This window comes from Mercurialis annua, linkage group LG4 (assembly GCF_937616625.2).
Source record: "Mercurialis annua linkage group LG4, ddMerAnnu1.2, whole genome shotgun sequence".
Taxonomy (NCBI): domain Eukaryota; kingdom Viridiplantae; phylum Streptophyta; class Magnoliopsida; order Malpighiales; family Euphorbiaceae; genus Mercurialis; species Mercurialis annua.
The window spans coordinates 22,061,550-22,080,121 of NC_065573.1; the positions used below are offsets into that span (position 1 = coordinate 22,061,550).

At 27.8% G+C, this 18,572-nt stretch overlaps 2 protein-coding genes across 2 annotated transcripts; both read right to left on the reverse strand.

The window, feature by feature from the left end:
- Window positions 1-1,316: 1,316 nt before the first annotated feature.
- On the reverse strand, window positions 1,317-2,260 carry LOC126679159 (NDR1/HIN1-like protein 10). Its single transcript, XM_050374106.2, has one exon. It carries the CDS (start codon window positions 2,180-2,182, stop codon window positions 1,523-1,525), a length of 660 nt encoding a protein of 219 aa, XP_050230063.1. The 5' UTR covers window positions 2,183-2,260; the 3' UTR covers window positions 1,317-1,522.
- An 11,636-nt stretch (window positions 2,261-13,896) lies between these two features.
- Window positions 13,897-14,815, reverse strand: LOC126679272 (NDR1/HIN1-like protein 1). Its single transcript, XM_050374267.2, has one exon. The coding sequence runs from the start codon at window positions 14,700-14,702 to the stop codon at window positions 14,073-14,075; it is 630 nt and encodes a 209-aa protein (XP_050230224.1). The 5' UTR covers window positions 14,703-14,815; the 3' UTR covers window positions 13,897-14,072.
- Between the last annotated feature and the right edge of the window lie 3,757 nt (window positions 14,816-18,572).

Below are 18,572 nucleotides of genomic sequence, written 5' to 3' on the forward strand. Positions count from 1 at the left end.
TGACCTTTATTTATTTGATAAAAGTTCAATATTTTTTTTTAAAATGGTCAATTTAATATAAAAAGTTAATCTATTGCAAAAAAAGGTCAATTTAGAGAATTTTTACCAAATAAAAAAGGTCAATTTTATACTTTAGGGTACAATTAAAATGAAAAAAATGCAAAATATGATAAAATTGACAAATTTGCAACGTCAGAGTAGGATTGAAAAGGGAATGAAAGGTCAGGATTTTTTAAGACATTAAGCCTATTTTTTAAAGAAACACATACGTGGTCTTAATTGCAAAAAATTGTAAAATTCATGTTAAATATTCCAAAATTAAAAAATTATATTAAATACCAAAAACACGTGAATTTTTGTGATTTTTGGTGAATCTAAACCTTTAATTAATAAAAAAAACACATACTATAAATATATTGGTGAATTTCTGACTAATGAAAGTTAGGAGCGTACACTAAAATACATAACTCCATTAAATTATAAATTTAGAATTAAGTGCAAATTAAATCATAAAATACTGTGATTTGTAATTACAATTTAAAGTTTTAAACTTGAGAAATTCGGGTTGAAAATGCATGTAGTTTCAGGTTGCAAATTAGATTCTGAAAAAATCTATAATTTAATTTATAACTTCATCTTCTTTTAAAGAAAAACTTAATATTCAACTTTACGATAATTAATACGTATACTTATGAAAATGTGTAACATGATTAGTATAGTTTTTATGTAACATGGTGGAATATGACGCTTTATTAGGGAGTTGAATAAACAAAAATAAGAGAGTCTAATAATAAAAATAAAATAAAAGTTAATAATATGTTATTTTGTTGTTTATCAGATTTAACATGCTCCTTTTGACGATTGTAATACACAATTCTTTCTCAAAAAAAAAATACACGATTCTAATATCTGTTGATCAGGAATTAACAGATGACAAAATAAGAGGCTTACAAAGGAACCTAATTGAACAAAAGCAAAGTTGGAGGACTCAATCATAAAAACAGTAAAATTTCGTCTTTTGCCAATGCTCTATGCTCTGTTTCTTTTTAGTACAAGCCCAATTCCATTTTCGTTTTCTTTTTGCTCATTAATTATCTTTATTCATTTTCCTTCACAAATTTGATAATAACACCTCAGTGCCAATATTAATACTAAAAGACTTGTTCAAACCAGGCAATTTGATTAAGTTGCTTCTCATAAACAACTCTTTCAGCTTGGAGAAAAAGTCGATCAATCAAAATATATATATATATATATATATATATATATATATATATATATATATATATTATATGGCCATTAGTCGACTAAAGAAATAGGAAATAGAGTACTGAATTATTTATATACATCAAACTCATATACATAACACATCAAAAAGAATAGTATTCTCTCTATATGTATGAATACTTATACAATATGACAAGCAAAAAAAATATTAATCAAGAAATGAAACCGATATCAAAGACTCAAAATATGAAACAAGAAAAAGAATAGAAATAGTGATATTCATGCAAAATCATCATCAATAATCCCAATCGCACTCGGTTCTCTGAAAAATACCAGCAGTGTTATTGAGAGGAACCTTCAACTCACACTGAATCTTGGGCTTGAACGTGCCAACTTTAATATCGCCAATCTTGAATCTAATCTTCAAATACAGAGTCAAATCAATACTGTAAATCCCAGATACCTTTTCTTGATTATAATTAACCAGTTTATCGCCAGCTAGAAGAATCACATGCTCTCCTTGAAATGAAGGAGTCAAAACTTTGGTATTTTTGTGTCCCTGATAAAATGGAGTCAAGAATTTAGAATCAAATCTTTGATCTTCGTAACGTGGTCTCGCCTCAATTCTATCGTAGTATACACCCAGTTTCTTGTTAGGGTTACGCACAGTGATGTTGAGAGCTAAATTGTAACGGAGATTATTGTTTGCAATATTGAACTCCGAGAGAGTAGCTTCTGTTACGTGGAACTTGACTTTATTGGGACGTACTACGAGCCAGAATATGAGGACGGCAAGACCAAGAACCACGACGGCGGTGACTATGATCTTCAGTAAGCAGCTTAAGAGGCAACAGCCGCAGCCGCAGCCTGAACCACGGCCATGACGGTGGTAGTTTTGTGGTGGTGGGATTGCTGGGCCGTAATAGGCTCCGTTCAAAGCTTGTTTTTCTGCCATAAGACTAAGACTTTCAAGAATCAAGAACCAAAATAAAGAATATCAAGAATGCTTAAAAAAAAGTGTGATATTGGAAGAGAATTAGTGTTGGGTTTTATATAGGGAGTAGGAGAGAACACGTAAAGTTGGCCGCGTCAATATTGACACGGTTACTTCGTGGGATTGGATTCAAACTTAAGAAGTCTTTTGAGTAAAACTATTATTTATGTCCTTAAACTTATGAAATGGGTTCATATAAATCAACTTCATCCTATTTTGATAATTTGATCTACAATTCTCCAAAAAAGACAATTTGGTCCCATACATATTTCAGCATATTTATAATCAACGAGTTATAGTTCAAATGCTATAAGCGTTAGATACGAGAGCAGTGGCGTAGCCGCTTGGCGGTTAAGGCGGGCATTTGCCCCTTTTAATTTAAAAAAATGCCAAATTCTTAATTAACTTTTTTAAAGGTTTGTCATGTTAGTTAAAAATTATTATATATGGACCCTCTTAATTTAAATAAATTTAATATTTGTTTACTATATGAAAAAAATTCTATTTTGTCTCCTTTAATTCAATTCATGACTATGGCACTGTATGAGCGGAACTATCCTTCAGGTTAGGATAGGCTCTAGCCTCGTATGAGGAGAATTTTTTTTAAAAAAAAAGAGGTACAATTTTTGAAAATTGAGGTAAATATGTAGTGAATTCATACTAAAGGTAGGTTAAATTCGGAATGTAGCAAAATCAGAAGTGAATTAATTATTAATCTGGGCTGAGCAAAAATTATAAGTCCGCCACTGAACATTTGACAATACTAAGTTCAATTTTCTCATACAAGTGTTAACAATTTTCTTTTTAATTATAAAAAGATCGACAGGTTTATATTATTGATATTTTGAAAGCTTACACACTCTAAAAGTAAATTAATGGATGTAATTGAACTTATTTTGGAGAGTCGCAAACTAAATTATCATAAAAAAAAACTAAATTTGATTTATGTAAGCCCGTTCTTACAAGTTTAAGGATTGATGTGAACCTTTATGGAAATATATTTTGTGAAATGGGATGGAAGGTGGGTAATTAATTAAGTTTTCTATGGATACGTAGGGATTAGTTGAATTTGAAAGAGATGTATAGGATGGTTACTCGTAACTTCTGTTCACTGCCATTGACTTATTATATATACAACATAGCTTTCCTTTTCAATTTTGTACGAATTATTTTTTTAATTGGCAAATTCTTGGTTTAATTTGATAATGCTAAGTTACTAAGTTAATGAGAATAAGCCAATGGGGAATGTCTTTTGCTTGGTCAAAACTATACATTGTTCTATACCCAATTTTCTTGTGTTAGTTAGCTTCAATGGAATACAGAATTAAGATTTTAAATTTTAATCTTAAAATAGTTCGTTGCACACCAAATGATTATCAACTTTCTTTAAGTAATTATGAAAACTTAAAAATGGTTTTATGTTTGATGTATATAAATCAACTTTCTTTAAAAAAATTTAATTTTCCTGAAGAAATTAATAAATTTCTTTGGTCTAAAAGATAATGAATCACCCACCCGTAGGCCATATCAAGAATAGTTTTTTTAACAAGTACCTATGTAGTAGCAAAATATTTTCAAGATTACTAGGCATACTTTCAAAATTGAAAAATACAATACTCACTTTTTTTTTAGCAAAATTATACTTTGTTAATTATAAAAATACAATAATTATTATATAAGGAATGTAGTTAGATGAAAGTTAAGATTCTCTTACAAATAAAATCTTTCCAAATAAATTAAGATCTTTTCAATTAAGATCTTTCTAAATAAAATCAATTAATATCTTTTTAAAATAAACCAATTAAAGATCTTTTCAAATAAAATCAATTACAAAATTTTCAAAATCAAATTTAAATAAAATTAAGGGTAATATTTGGTAAACGTTTATCTTAATATATAATTAGAGCTGATTATATTCAATATTCGAAACAATTACGGTTTGGTTAACCAACGGCATACTAACAGGTTACTAACGGTGTATTTAAAATAAATTTTGTTTAAAATGCGCAATTCAGGTTTATTAAAAAATTATTCATGATATATTAAATAATATTTAACTATAGGTTTGTCAACGATTAACTTAACGTATACTAACAGTGTGCTAAAAACAAGGTTATTGGTGTACCATTAACACATCATTAGTTAACTAGCGACAAAAATAAAATTCACCAACAGTTTACTAATGATTTTATTAATAATATACTCAAAATAAAATTTATTACAAGTTAACCAACGGTTTACCCAATGTTAACCATTGGTTACCCAACACCCAAAACATTACAATTCTCATAAACATTTTTTCAAACACTTAGAGTGCATGCTGTGCAACACCAAAAAATAGAATCACAACCACATCACCACCGTCGTTCACAAAAGAAAATAAGAAATGGATTAACCAACACCTAAAAACATTGACTAGGTCCGTTTAGATCTGCGATTTCTTGACGTTTCTGTCGTCTCCTCCATGGCTTCAGATCTGCGATATTTTGACGTACGGCGGCAGCTTGGCAACGGCGGGCTTGAGCTAATCATTAGAAAAAACTTTCGCCGTCTCGCTTCTATTAGTAATATTAAAATCTTGAAAATCACTATCTTCGTCCTTTAGCTTACGGACTTTACGATGCTTTTTCAATGACCGACCTTCAACAAAATCAACCTTCTTTTTGCTAGTTTGTGTTTCGATTTAGGAATCAAAACCTTCTTCGATGGAGATTTCTTGGAGATAGACCTAGTTTCTACCATTACACAATCGTCTTAAAAGAAAACTAATTAGGAAGTTTAAATTGAGGGTTTACATGTTTAGAGAGTTGAGAAATAATAGGCGAGAATCTAGGTTTCCTATTGAAATTCAAAAACATGCATTCTGGTGTTTTTTTCTATAACCAACTGTTTTCAAAATAAAAAAAGGTAATCTTGTGATTTAAGAAAGTCATTATTCGAATTTAGAAACAAAAAGATGTAGTATTGAAAATAGAAACCTTGGCCCGTAATGTTGGGAATAAAATGGGCTTAGCCAGTATTCCGCGTAATATTCTCGAAATTTAAAGGTATTGGGCTTAGCTAGTTTTGATTTGGTCTTACATGAGTTGCTGGTTTTGCTTGTTCTTTATGGGTTTATACATTTGGGATTTGGCAACCTGCAAAGTTTATTCAAATGGACTGTGGTCGAGCCAAACCACATGGAGCCTAACAAATAGAAGTCCAAAAGCTTTGGTAAAGAATTATTTATGCAAAAAACTTTTGAAAAAATTATAAAAATGGTCCAAAATCACGAGCAAGCAAGAAATTATTTTAGAGGTTTTTATTGAAACTAGTGTCGTTTTACGTGTTTCACACGTGGTTCGAGTGTAATTCGTTAAATATTTATTAATATATTTAATTGACATTAATAATATTTATTTATACTTTATATTATAAATTAATTTAAAATAATTATACCAATAACTTTTATATATAATTAATATTAAATTATTTAGAAGGAAAATTTATCCTTACTTGTAGCTGTAATTAATGCAGTAAATAATTAAAACAATTAGTAATATTTTATAATAAGTAATAATTTTAAATTAATTTTATTTTGATCTGTTACCATGTTAAATTCTAATTTTCTTTATTAAATTAAATATAAAGTCTTTTAGTAAGCAAAATTTTACTTTGCCATATATAGATCATTCTTTTTTTGTGAAATAGAATCATAAAATAACTTAACCACTAATATATACTCTCTCCGTCCCATTCTAATTGAGAAAATTTCAATTGCACATTATTTAAGAAATTTTAGTAACATTACTTTTATATCCTTATATTGCATTAAATGCATCACAACTTTTCAAAAATATGCTTTGTAAATGCATTAATTGAAGAGGGTATAAAGAGAAAAGTAGTGTAAAAACTACTCTATAAATAGAAAGTGTCAATTAGAATGGGACACCCAAAAAGAAAATAGTGTTCAATTAGAATGAGACGGAGGGAGTATAAATTAGGCATAGCCACAGTGTAACTAAATGCACATTAATGTGTAATCATTAACTAATAATTAAATTAAAAGCATTAATTAAAAGTATTTTGCTAATAGATTAATTATAGGACAGAGGATTGTTTCTTGTAGGTTTTGAAACTCCTTAAGAGTCCAACAAAATAATTGACAGCGGAACCATAGTATTTAGGTTAAGAATTGCTAACTAATTAAATATTTTTTTTTTTGGTACAGAGTCCATGAGGTTCCTGAACGGGTCTCAACTATAAGACGGCACTTTTAAGCCTTCTACATTCAGACTAATTTCCATTCGAGCCGTGTAGGTCCCTTGCGGGAGGCAAACTCTGACCCCAAGTTTTAAACGGCTGCATACATGAGTACGGTCACTTAAGCTAGAAGAGCGCCTTACCAACTCATCTACGCCTTGGGGTTAATTAAATATTCTTTCGATATGCATAATACTATTATATTATAATTACGACATAGAGAATTATTAATCAAGAACTAATAATAATTTATTTTAGTTATATCTTAGTTAAAAATAGTTAAATTACATAGAATATAATTCTATTCTAATTAGAACTCTAATCATAATACATCTAATTAGAATTCTAATTATAATATATCTTTAGTAATACATTAAATAAGAAATTAATGAATGACCAGAAAATCTTTATTTAATGATCAATTAGAAAAGATCATTCGGTAAATTTGCATGTTCCTCCCCCCCCCCCCCCCCCCCCCCCCCCCCCCAATCCGTGCTTTTATATATAGTATAGATAACCAAAATTTTGATTTGGTGAGAATCATTTCAATTATGTCCAATTATACAATTTTTCTTATGTGGCGTTAATGTGTGGCAATGCCACATCAGGGCCACGTAGGCGTTATATGAGTAAAAATATGTAGTTGGGCATTATTGAAATGAAATCGTGCTCCATAGCAATAAACAAACGTGATCTCATAATAAACAACGTTTTTACCCTTTTTAAGATATATAATTCAAGGACTTCACTCGCTAATGAAATTTTAAATTGGGATCTGTAGAAAACAATTCTCATATAAATAGCATAAAGTGAAAAGAACGTAGATATCTATAATATCGGTAGTTCAAATTTCAAGATAGAAGAAGATAGAATTAAAATAATAGAATATTTATTAGGTCTAATGCTTTAAAAACACTTGACTTTTAACCTTTTTTCAATTCTACCTACGTTGAAAACTGGACAATTTTATCCCATTTTGCATTTTCTCGTTTTAATTGTATCTTTGAACATTGATATTTTTTATTTAAAAATATTTAAAAACGTTCTTCAAAAAAATCAATCTAACGTAAAAGGTTAATTTAATGTAAAAAGGGTCAATTTGAAGAAATTTTTTTAAATAAAAAACAAGATCGATCTAATGTTTTTTTTATGAATAGATCAGTTTAATGTTTAAGGGTACAATTGAAACGATAAAATGCGAAATAAGGTAAAATTGACAGTTTTTAACGCCAGAATAGGATTGAAAAGAGGATAAAAGGTCATATGTTTTCAAGACATTAAATCTATTTATTAATAAAATAACATTTAGTTAGATAGTTTTATATATAGTATTAATATAAAGTGTAAAATAATTTATATAAAAAGGAGAAATTCTCAGGTAGACTTAGTCTACCACATCATCCGTTGATTACTATTTTAATGACGTATCATAATGTGATAAGTTAGTACACGGATGACGTGATAAACTGAATCTATCTAAAAATCTTTCATAATTTGATAGGCTAGTACACGAATGACGTGATAAACTGAATCTACCTAAAAATCTTTTTATATAAAAGATATAATTATTGCTAATATTATTCTTGATATGTAATTGTCTAGATTTTGCTTGTCAATCTAGCCTAATAGAAGGAACAACAAAACAGTAGCCACTAATTTAAAAAGAATATTTTTACCAACAATGTTGTATTACATATTAAAATAACTTGAAATAATAAATACACATTAAATTTTGCTTGCTATTGATATTATACTTAAAATTAAAACCTTACCACAAACGAAATAGGAACAATTATTTGCCTCAAACGGCCATAATGATGCTAATTATTTACTTCTTTCTCTATATATTTGTTGCCGTGCCACCTACCATGATCAACAAATGCAATGCAATCATTTTCAACTCAAGAAAAAAAAATCAAATCGTCCTAATCACACATTAATAATTGTATATCCTGTTGGCTATGAATCTAAATATGGCTCAACCAAATCATGAATCCACAAATATACATGGTATCTTTTCATAGATCCAACGTAAATGATGTAGATACCCTTTTCTTGCATATTCAACTGTCACTAAATATTTTTTGATAATTAGTATCACTGTACACAGTACACTTACACATCAAAATGAAATTTAATTCATTGTCAATTATGCAAGTCAAAATCTAATACATTTTCTCACATTTAATAATAAAAATACTATTTTTTATGGCTATTTATTTTGTACACATAAAATCGAAATTGACTCTCTCACTTCTCCAAACTCTCTTTTCTTTTTCAAAATCAAAATCACCTCCCCGCCCTCTCGTTTTCTCTTCAAATCTCATATTTAGTTTATTTTACGTCAATAATCACAAATTTGAGATCTGTTGGTATTTTTCTTTCTTTCTTTATGAATGTTTTGTCTTTTTAGTGGAATTTTAACTCTTAACTTTTTTGGATTTTGCTATTTCCTTAATGGAATTATTTACGGGTATAGATAGGAAGTGCTATCAGTAGAAATTTTATTTTTAATATTCTCTCAATCAGACTCATTCAAATACCAAAGAGTCGATTTGTGGTTTAAAATAACCTTCGAGTGGAGCGGACGGATCGCCGAGTTGCACATTCAAAGAGTTCCGTCAACGCGATTGAAAAAATTAGATATAATTTCTAATTATTTTACTGATATTCTATTATTATACCTCTTAAATGTATTGATTTATTCAATATTTAATTAAATTATATTTTTATTTCTCTATTAATAAAAATTTCATTATCTCAAAAAAAAAATAGAAATACTACAAAGTTGGTTCTTTATATGTACAATATTAGCAAGAGTTGCAAGTCCTCAAGAGATAAAATTTTAATGCAAAATATAGGAAAAATAACATTTAGGAAATAGCTAGGTATACCAACATCACTCATCACTTAATATATGACTAAGCATGTGATAGATAGGTGGACTAAATTGTATTGATTAAACAATTGGCATTATTAATTAGTAGGTAAGAGAAAAAGACTTCCACTATATGCTCTCTATTTTGCTAGTGCCCATACTCTCATTCTTCTAAAAACCATCAAATCTCTAATTTCTTTGCTCAGTTCTACTAGTAATTGAGCTCAATTAAGTTGTACCTCAATTAAGTATTTGCCCTTTCTCCTTGTGTCTTTTTCTTTCTTTAAATATCCATATATGTGCACTTGAAAAAAAAAATCAAAATATAATTATCAATGCAGAAATAAGAAAATAAAATGAACATGCCCTTTCTCGCTATCTGTTATCGGTTATTTTTATTGTCAACTATTTTTTATATCATTTATCAAGGTTTAACCTATTCTACAGTCTTTGTACTATTTATTTATTTTTTTCACTCTAATTTTATGCATCTTTACTTTTTTTTATTTAATCCCTTTACTTTCGAAAACGTTTTTATGAGTCTTTATATTTTATTATTTAGTCTTTATATTTTTGAAAACGATTTTGTTAGATTTTTGCAAGCGCACTACACTCTCATATTTTTATTAGATTCAAAAGTATAAAAATCAAGTAAAGAAAAAGAAATTTTTAGGGACGAAATACAAAACATAAAAAAATACAGAAACCATAGCTTAGGTTTTGACTTCTTCTTTTTTTTGGTACAGCTGTTTCTAAAGTATGTTTTTCTCTTTTCCCATAGTTTAGTTAACAAAATAGACGGAAGGAGTTTATTATCTTGTAAATCGAAATTCAAAGGAATTAGAAAATGAAATTAAAATTTAGAAACACCAGTGATAAAAGGCCCAAAGGTCAAGTATGATTGATGAAGTTAACCCTAATTTATATGAGAGAAGATAAACTCACTTCCATTTTAAAAAATATTAAAAATTTATTAAATTTATAATTAACAACATACAATACTTAATCGGAATGTCATTGGAACAAAAAACTATTCTAAAAAATTATATTTGATTTTTTCTTTTAAGTCTAATAGTGTTAAAAAGCTAAAAATTTCAATTTTTTTGAAATATATCGAAACTTTTCAAATGTTAGATTTACTGGATATTTATTTAATTTTTGAAAACGATTTTGTTAGATTTTTACAAGCGCACTACACTCTCATATTTTTATTAGATTCAAAAGTATAAGAATCAAATAAAGAAAAATAAATTTTTAGGGACGAAATACAAAATATAAAAAAGTACAAAAATCATAGCTTAGGTTTTGTCTCTTTTTTTGGTGCAGCTGTTTCTAAAGTCTATTCTTCTCTTTCCCCATAGTTTAGATAACAAAATAGACGGAAGGAGTTTACTATCTTGTAAATCGAAATTCAGAGGAATTAGAAAATGAAATTAAAATTTAGAAACGTCAGTGATAAAAGGCTCAAAGGTCAAGTACGATAGATGAATTTAACCCTAATTTATATGAGAGAAGATAAACTCACTTCCATTTTAAAAATATTAAAAATTTATTAAATTTATAATTAACAACATACAATACTTAATCGGAGTGTCATTGGAACAAAATTCTATTCTAAAAAATTAGAGGTGTCCTAAAAATATTTTGATATTTTCTTTTAAGTCTAATAGTGTTAAAAAGCTAAAAAAATTCAACTTTTTTGAAATATATCGAAACTTTTCAAACGTTATCATTTATCACAACTTGACAGATTTACTGGATATTTATTTAATTTTTTAAATTTATTTAATTGGGCTTACGTGACAACTGTATAGAAAATTCATGAAACATATTTAGTTTAGAATTTTCCATTGAGATATAACATGATTCGGATAAATTACTTTTAAAAAATATTACGTCGATTTTTGAAAATTGGATTGATATTTAACAAATTGACCAAATCAAAATAGATTTAAAATATTTAAAAAGTTAGAATATATTTTTAAAAAAATTAGAAATTTTAAAAATTTGTCTTTTTAGCACCCTTAATCTTTTTTTATTATATCAATTTTTTTGCAGTTGTGACGAAGAATACTAAAAAATAGAGATAATTTATTTTCAAACAAGTGTGCGGCATTTTTTTCCTTCAAAATTTAAGAAAACTCTCTCATCTCTCTAGACTCTCACTTTGTTTTTTCAAAAACCCTATAGCCGCAGCAAGAGGGAGGTGATTTTAGCTATTTTTTGGTTAAAAATCACCTCTCCACCCTCTCGTTTTCTTTTCAAATCTCGTATTTAGTTTATTTTGCGTCAATAATCACAGATTTGAGATATATTGATAATTTTCTTTCTTCTTTTATGGATGTTTTATCTTACTTAGTGGAGTTTTGGCTCTTATCCTTTATGGGTTTTGTTATTTTCTTGATGGAATTATGTATGGAGCGTAAATCTGAAGTGCTATCTATAGAAATCTTATTTCTAATACTCTCTCGGACTCATTCAAATATCAAAGAGTCAATTTGTGGTTTAGAATAACTTTCGAATGGAGCGGACGGATCGCCAAGTTGCATATTCAAAGAGTTCCGCCAACGCGATTGAAGAAACTAGATAGTATAATTTTCTGTTATTTTACAGATGTTCTATTATTATACCTCTTCAATGTATTGATTTATTCAATATTTGATCAAGTTGTATTTTAATTTTTCTATTAATAAAATTTTTATTATTCTAAAAAAATATAGATAATTCAGTTTTTATTATAATTGAAAATAAAACTGAAATCGACTATAATCAACTTTAAACAATTAATTTACAAAACATTATAAGCGTTTAGAGTTTTTCTGAGAGCACATTCACCACATGCTGGGCCAATCCATAACTAGAAGAAGATTGTCTTTGCTAGCTAAGTGCATTGTATGTGCTTGCTTTTTTCTTATTTTGTCGTTCTTCAATTTTTCTATATTATTTTCCTTATGTTCATTTTGCAAAATAGTTATGGACATGCAAAATTTTACTTCAACCAGCCTTCCCCAGTTGTGTGCAACTCAATAGATAAGCAAAATCATATCCAATTCATTCTCCACCAAAATGATCAACTATTTTTCTAATTGTTTAAATTCTTACAATTTTGTCTCACTACTATCTAAACATTTTTAAGTATTTCAAATTTTTAAAATTATAATTAGATTACTATCTAAGTTCTTAAAAATATTTTGGATCATAATATAAAATGAACTAAAATGAGTATCACTCACACCAAAAACAACGAACTAAACCCAAATCATGTGTTAAGCAAAAGTTGCATTCTCTAACGGCAATCAAAGCACATTAGTCATTTCATCATCAAAAAAATAAACACATTAATCAAATGAAAGAAAACAAAATTCTTAAATTGTAACCCACTAGCCATTTGTTTGTTTAACGTTAATTCAAAATTTATTTCATTTGCAATTGGTCTTATATAATAATTTATTAGATGTAAATATAATAATCTCTATTAAATATAAAAAAACAGAACAATTAAATAAATTTTTAATTAAACTAAATCTATTTGTTTTTAAATAAATATATAGATTTCATTTAAACCAAATACATCACAATTAAATTATAAGCTGATAATGTTTTAGAATCAGTTTAAAACCATTATTTATTTATTTTTTGATAATTTGGGGATGGGGAGCGCTTGTGGGAGGAATCGAACTCACGACCTAGCAGTTTGCTGCTTAGCGCTTATAACATTTGAGTTATAGCTCATTGGTAGTTTAAAACCATTAATTAGTATCAGAATAACTTGTCAATCCGAATATAAAACAGTTTATAAAATTAGTATAAATATTTAAAACTTAATTCTTGATCATCACATGAACTGACTCCATCCATCTGAAGGTACTAAACTAATAGTGAATCATTAATTATAGTTGACTAAGTGATTTTTAGGAATACAAAAGTTTAAAGATCCAAGAGAAAAAAGTGAGAGTAAAGAAGAAATAAACATCAATAAAACAGTGTGCGAATGCATACAAATTAGTCGACAGCGACTCCACAACCTCCGTTTCACACTCATTTGTTATCCCTCTATCTCAATTTATCAAATATTCAATCCCATATTTCTAATTAATTACTTATTAGATCCATACCATTTACAATTATCATAAATAACCATTATTTTGGACTACTAGCGTAAAAAATTTAATTGTATATTACTTTTAATACTAATTATATTTAAAAAAACTAAATTTTTAATTATATTTTTATAATTGGATAAATTAAACATAACTTTACTCTCGTATCAATCATTGAAAAAGTTCATTCAATTAAATAAGAAAAGCAAATATGAAAATACAATTTTTTAATAGCAAAATCAAGCTCAAATAATTGTACAAATTTAGCTAGGATTAAAATAATAAAAGAAAAATTTAGATTAAATTTGATAAAATTAAAAAGATAAATTAGAATTGAAAAAAAAGCAGCCACCATTGTTTTTATATGCTTATATCATAATTTTTCTCCTCAAAAAACACTCAAGCAATATAAAATTTAATAAATAAGCATAAATACAACTTGAACATATTATAAATTTATCTAATTATCTCATTTCTTCTTGAATTTTATTCAATTTAGAAAAATTTACAATTCAAAGTCTTTATATATAAAAATCTATAACAGAGCCATCAATTTCATATATGAAAAAAAAATACTTAACGGCGTTACAAGTTTAACTATCTTTCCTTTCGGTTTTCTTCGTATCCGGCTTCAAATACTGACACTGCACTTGATTATAAGTGAATACTTAACGGAATTCTCACCGACAATAATTCCGGCAGTTCTACTGCCAAACTGAATATAAGCGGGACATCTAACATACAAATGATATTTTCCAGAAACAAAAGTGCCAACTTTAAATCTCACCCGTCCATCCATTTTAATCATGAGCAGAACGGCTCCAGCATTCTGATCTTCACTCAATCCAACGGCGTTGTAAGGCGCGACAGGAACGTCGGTGCCGTAGACATTCGGTGACCAGACGTTGACCTCTTTGTGACCTTGATACGTGTTCGGTATGGATGATCGGAGAGTGATCTGTTGGTTCCGGTACGTGGCGTAAATGTCTAGCTTGTCGTAGTAGATACCGACGTTGTCGTTTGGATTGCGAGAAGAGAAGGTGACTTGGAAATTGGAGGTTAAGTAATTTGGATTTGACGCGTTGAATGCGAAAACGGTGACGTCTTGGAGGATGAATTTGGGCTTGCTTGGACGGAGTATGGCCCAGATTATGAGGATGGTAACTAAGACGATGAAGAGGAAGATTAGAATTCCGGCGAAGAGACGCCGGAAGAGTTTTCGGCTTTTGTGGCCGTGGTTACCGCAGTCCTTGGCGGACATGGTGGTGGCGGCGGCGGGGTGGTGGCGGAGGCGGTGGCGGTGAAGAAAAAAGAGCGGAGAGATTTGAGTTTGAGAAGTGGAAGATATGAGAGAAAGAGAGGTGAGTTTAATGAAGAGCTTTGGTATATAGACTATAGTGAGTGAGAACGAGAAACGAGTTAGGGTGAGGTGGAGCCCTTTTGCTTTATGCAAACCTATTAGGGTATGGGACGGTGCCGTATTGTAGACGCATTTTTGGGTGATTAATTTATTTTACATTAATTTGGTCTACTTATTTGATCAAATTTTTTATATAATTATTTTTTAAAATAATATAAAATATAATCTTGATAAAATTATGCATATATTATTAATATAAAAAAAAATCTGATTACCACATTATTTATGTTTTGAAACGTTCATATTTCCATTCACTATTAAATATGTATAATTTTAGTTAATTAAAAAGTTATTTATGGTATTTTAATAGTATGATAAAATGCTGTTTGCGCTGTATGGCATAATGTAAATAGTCCATATTAGAATTTTGGATTTGGATTCCCTCAAATTCAAAATGAACTTGAGAGGGTCAAGTTCACGATCTACACCGTTCATTGTAAAATGAACGGTATAGATCAAAAAGGTACAATTTTAATCAAATTAATCTACACCATTTATTTTATAATGAACTGTGTAGATTAAGAATATGACCCCCTCAAGTTTATTTGAATTTGAGGAAATTCCAATCCTATAATTTTTCTAATTATAGACTGATTTAGCATTAGGCTGTATATTTTGTCAGTACCTTACATTTTAGAATTTATATAAATCTGCATTCAAATTTATTGAAGTGCTAAAGTAGTAAATGTTGTTATTAGTACGATAGTAATTTAATGGGGAGGGGCTACCCAGTTGACTAACCCTAAACATTAGATGACACAAACACGATAACTAGTTACTAATAGCTTTTCATCAAAAAAAAAGTTAATAATAGCTAATTATATGTGTTTAAAATTAAGTTACTAATTTAATTCCAAAATTTTGAACATTTACAAAGTATTTTGAGTGGAAAAACTACATGATGATATGGAAATAATCAAAATTATTAGGCTAAACCCATACATAAGTCTCTATAATATATCATTTTCATTTCAGAATTCTTGTACTATTTTTTTGTTTTTTTAATCTCTCTATTTATCTAATTTTATTTTTATAATTTTTTTGTGATTGAAAAATAAAATAAAATTGTAAATAGAACGACTGAAATTTAAAAAAAATCAAAAAGTCAAAAATTAAATAATGAGTGGAACTAAAAAACAAAGAAATAATATAAAAACTTTCGAAATGAAAATTATATAGTATAAAAACCTCCGTATTTGTCAAATTAATAGTCTTTGTCAAGATGACCACTTCCAAATTCACAAATTGTCAATAATATGAAAAGGAGGGAAGTGCCATAATGCAATTGATCAAGCTTTTTGTCTACTCAAGAAAGGGAAGTATCCTTTTAGCTGTTAAATAAAAATCTTTGGAAATTAAAAGGACAATAAAGCTTAAAAGATTAAAGATTAATCACAATAAAATTAAAGTAGTAAGATATCAAATTATAAGTTCTCCTAATTTAACATAAACATATTATATTTAATTTAATTTTTTATATAATTAAAACAAATAGACAAATATATATTATAACATTTGTTATAAAAAAATTAAAATATTTTAGATAGAATTAGTCCACCATATTATTAAAATAATGACAATATTATAATAAATGTATACAAATTTAATTATAATGTTACTATAAAATGCGATTGACTATAAAATATTAATATAAAATTCCAAACAATAAGAATTATGCAATATATTTTGTATTTTTAAAAGAAAAGTTATGCAATATATTAAAAAGGCAAAAGCATATACGAAATACTAACTATTTTAATAGCTTTCAATCCCGTATTTCTGTTAGAAATTGATTGGAGATGGAAGAGATGGTATCATTATTTTAATAAGGCTTATCCCCTTAAAAACCCCTCACCTTTTACCCCCAATTCATTTGTACCCTCACGTTGCAAAACCACCAAATATACCCAAATTACGACCTTTCACTTTCAATTGTACCCTCAAGCATTAAATTGATCTCTTTTCACTTGAAAAAATAGGTTTATTTTTGTTTTAAATAGAATATTAAGTCCTATTTTAAAATATATGTTAAAATTTAAAGTATTGATTTGAACATTTTTCAAGTGAAAAGAGGTCAATTTAATGCTTGAGGGTACAATTGAAAGTGAAAGGTCGTGATTTGGGTATATTTGGTGGTTTTACAACGTGAGGGTGCAAACGAATTGGGGGTAAAAGGTGGGGGGATTTTAAGGGGATAAGCCTTTTAATAAAGTGTTGTATTGTGAATGACTTATTCTATAAATAATTTGGTAAACGATCTATTTAAAAATTTCTCGAGATGAGAATATGTATTGACACGTGTATAGAAAGATATTGGGGCCCAGTTATCAGGCTGAGAAGAGTCTGCCAGTTCATCCATATGGCCGTCTGTTTGCCTTAAGATGTGAAATAAATAAATGAATCCAAAAGGCAAACGTTCTGGTAGCTTATTTTGTTTTCTAAAAGGTCATCAACTTTCTAATATTTGCTGATTTACATTTTAACGTTATCATCATCATTCTGCTCTTTTTTTCTGGGAAATTCGTTTTGGTTAACGTATAAATATTTTATACAGTTACTAGCTAGCTTATTATAATTAGTAATCAAGAAAATTTAATAAACCTAATCAATTATCAAGTAACATCATTATTGAAGTATCTTACTATTTATTTGGTACAAATAAATTTTACTGTTATAAATTAACGTGACTATATTTTGTTTACTTAAAATCTATTTGAATATTTATTTTATTTTTAATTTCTTGCAAAATTGATTATTTTAATAATAATTTATTGTAACATATATCTATTTATAAATAAAATTAATTTTAGAGTAAATTGAACTACATAAGAGAAATAATATATGCATTATAAATAAGTTTGATCATCCAAAAATGTCTTATTTTTTGGCTGTTTTTGTTTATAGTCTAAATTTTTAAAATTATTAAGATTAACCTATTTTTATTTTCAATTTTAATTATAGATATTTGTTCAAATTGGAGTTGAAAAAGTTCACGTATGCCTTTTGTATTATTTTATATTATTCCGATTTTTCTTTACATGGTCAGAAATTCCACATATTAAATAATAGTATAAAACAAATCTAATTTAAACAAAATGCTACTATTTTTTTTATAATTGGAGAGGGGGTGTGTTTGTGGGAGGAATTGAGCCCACGACCTTGACACTTTCTGTCTAGCGCTTATATCATTTGAGGTATAGCTCGTTGGTACAAAATGCTACTATTGAAATCAAAAATTAAAACATTTTCAATTTTTAAGAGTCTGAACCATAAATAGAAAAGATCGAAAAGGCAGGATATTTTTCAATAATGAAGCTTTATAAACATCATGGACTATGTTTAACAAGTTTTGGAACTTTAGTTTTTGTCAAAAAAAAAAAAGAAAATTACTTTATTCAAGAATACATAGTATTCACATATTTATCACATTACCCACATTTTTTTAAGAACATTACCAACATTTGAGATAACTGAAAATCATCAATTAAAAATATTTTAGGAAATGAATTTAACTGAAATAATAATCAAGGCTGTTATTTTATAGAAAGATAATTTTTCATGCGTTCAGAGCAACAATTGAATATCTCAATCTTTATAAATTTAATCTAATCAATAGAAAAAGACATCAATGTAAGTTTTTTCTATGCCAAACCATCTACCAGTCACTTTACTCTTTATTTTTTTTTTCCCGAAATCCCTCTACTTTAATTT

Coding starts and splice junctions, on each gene's coding strand:
- LOC126679159 (XM_050374106.2), bottom strand. CDS start 2,182: ATGGCAGAAAAACAAGCTTTGAACGGAGCCTATTACGGCCCAGCAATC.
- LOC126679272 (XM_050374267.2), bottom strand. CDS start 14,702: ATGTCCGCCAAGGACTGCGGTAACCACGGCCACAAAAGCCGAAAACTC.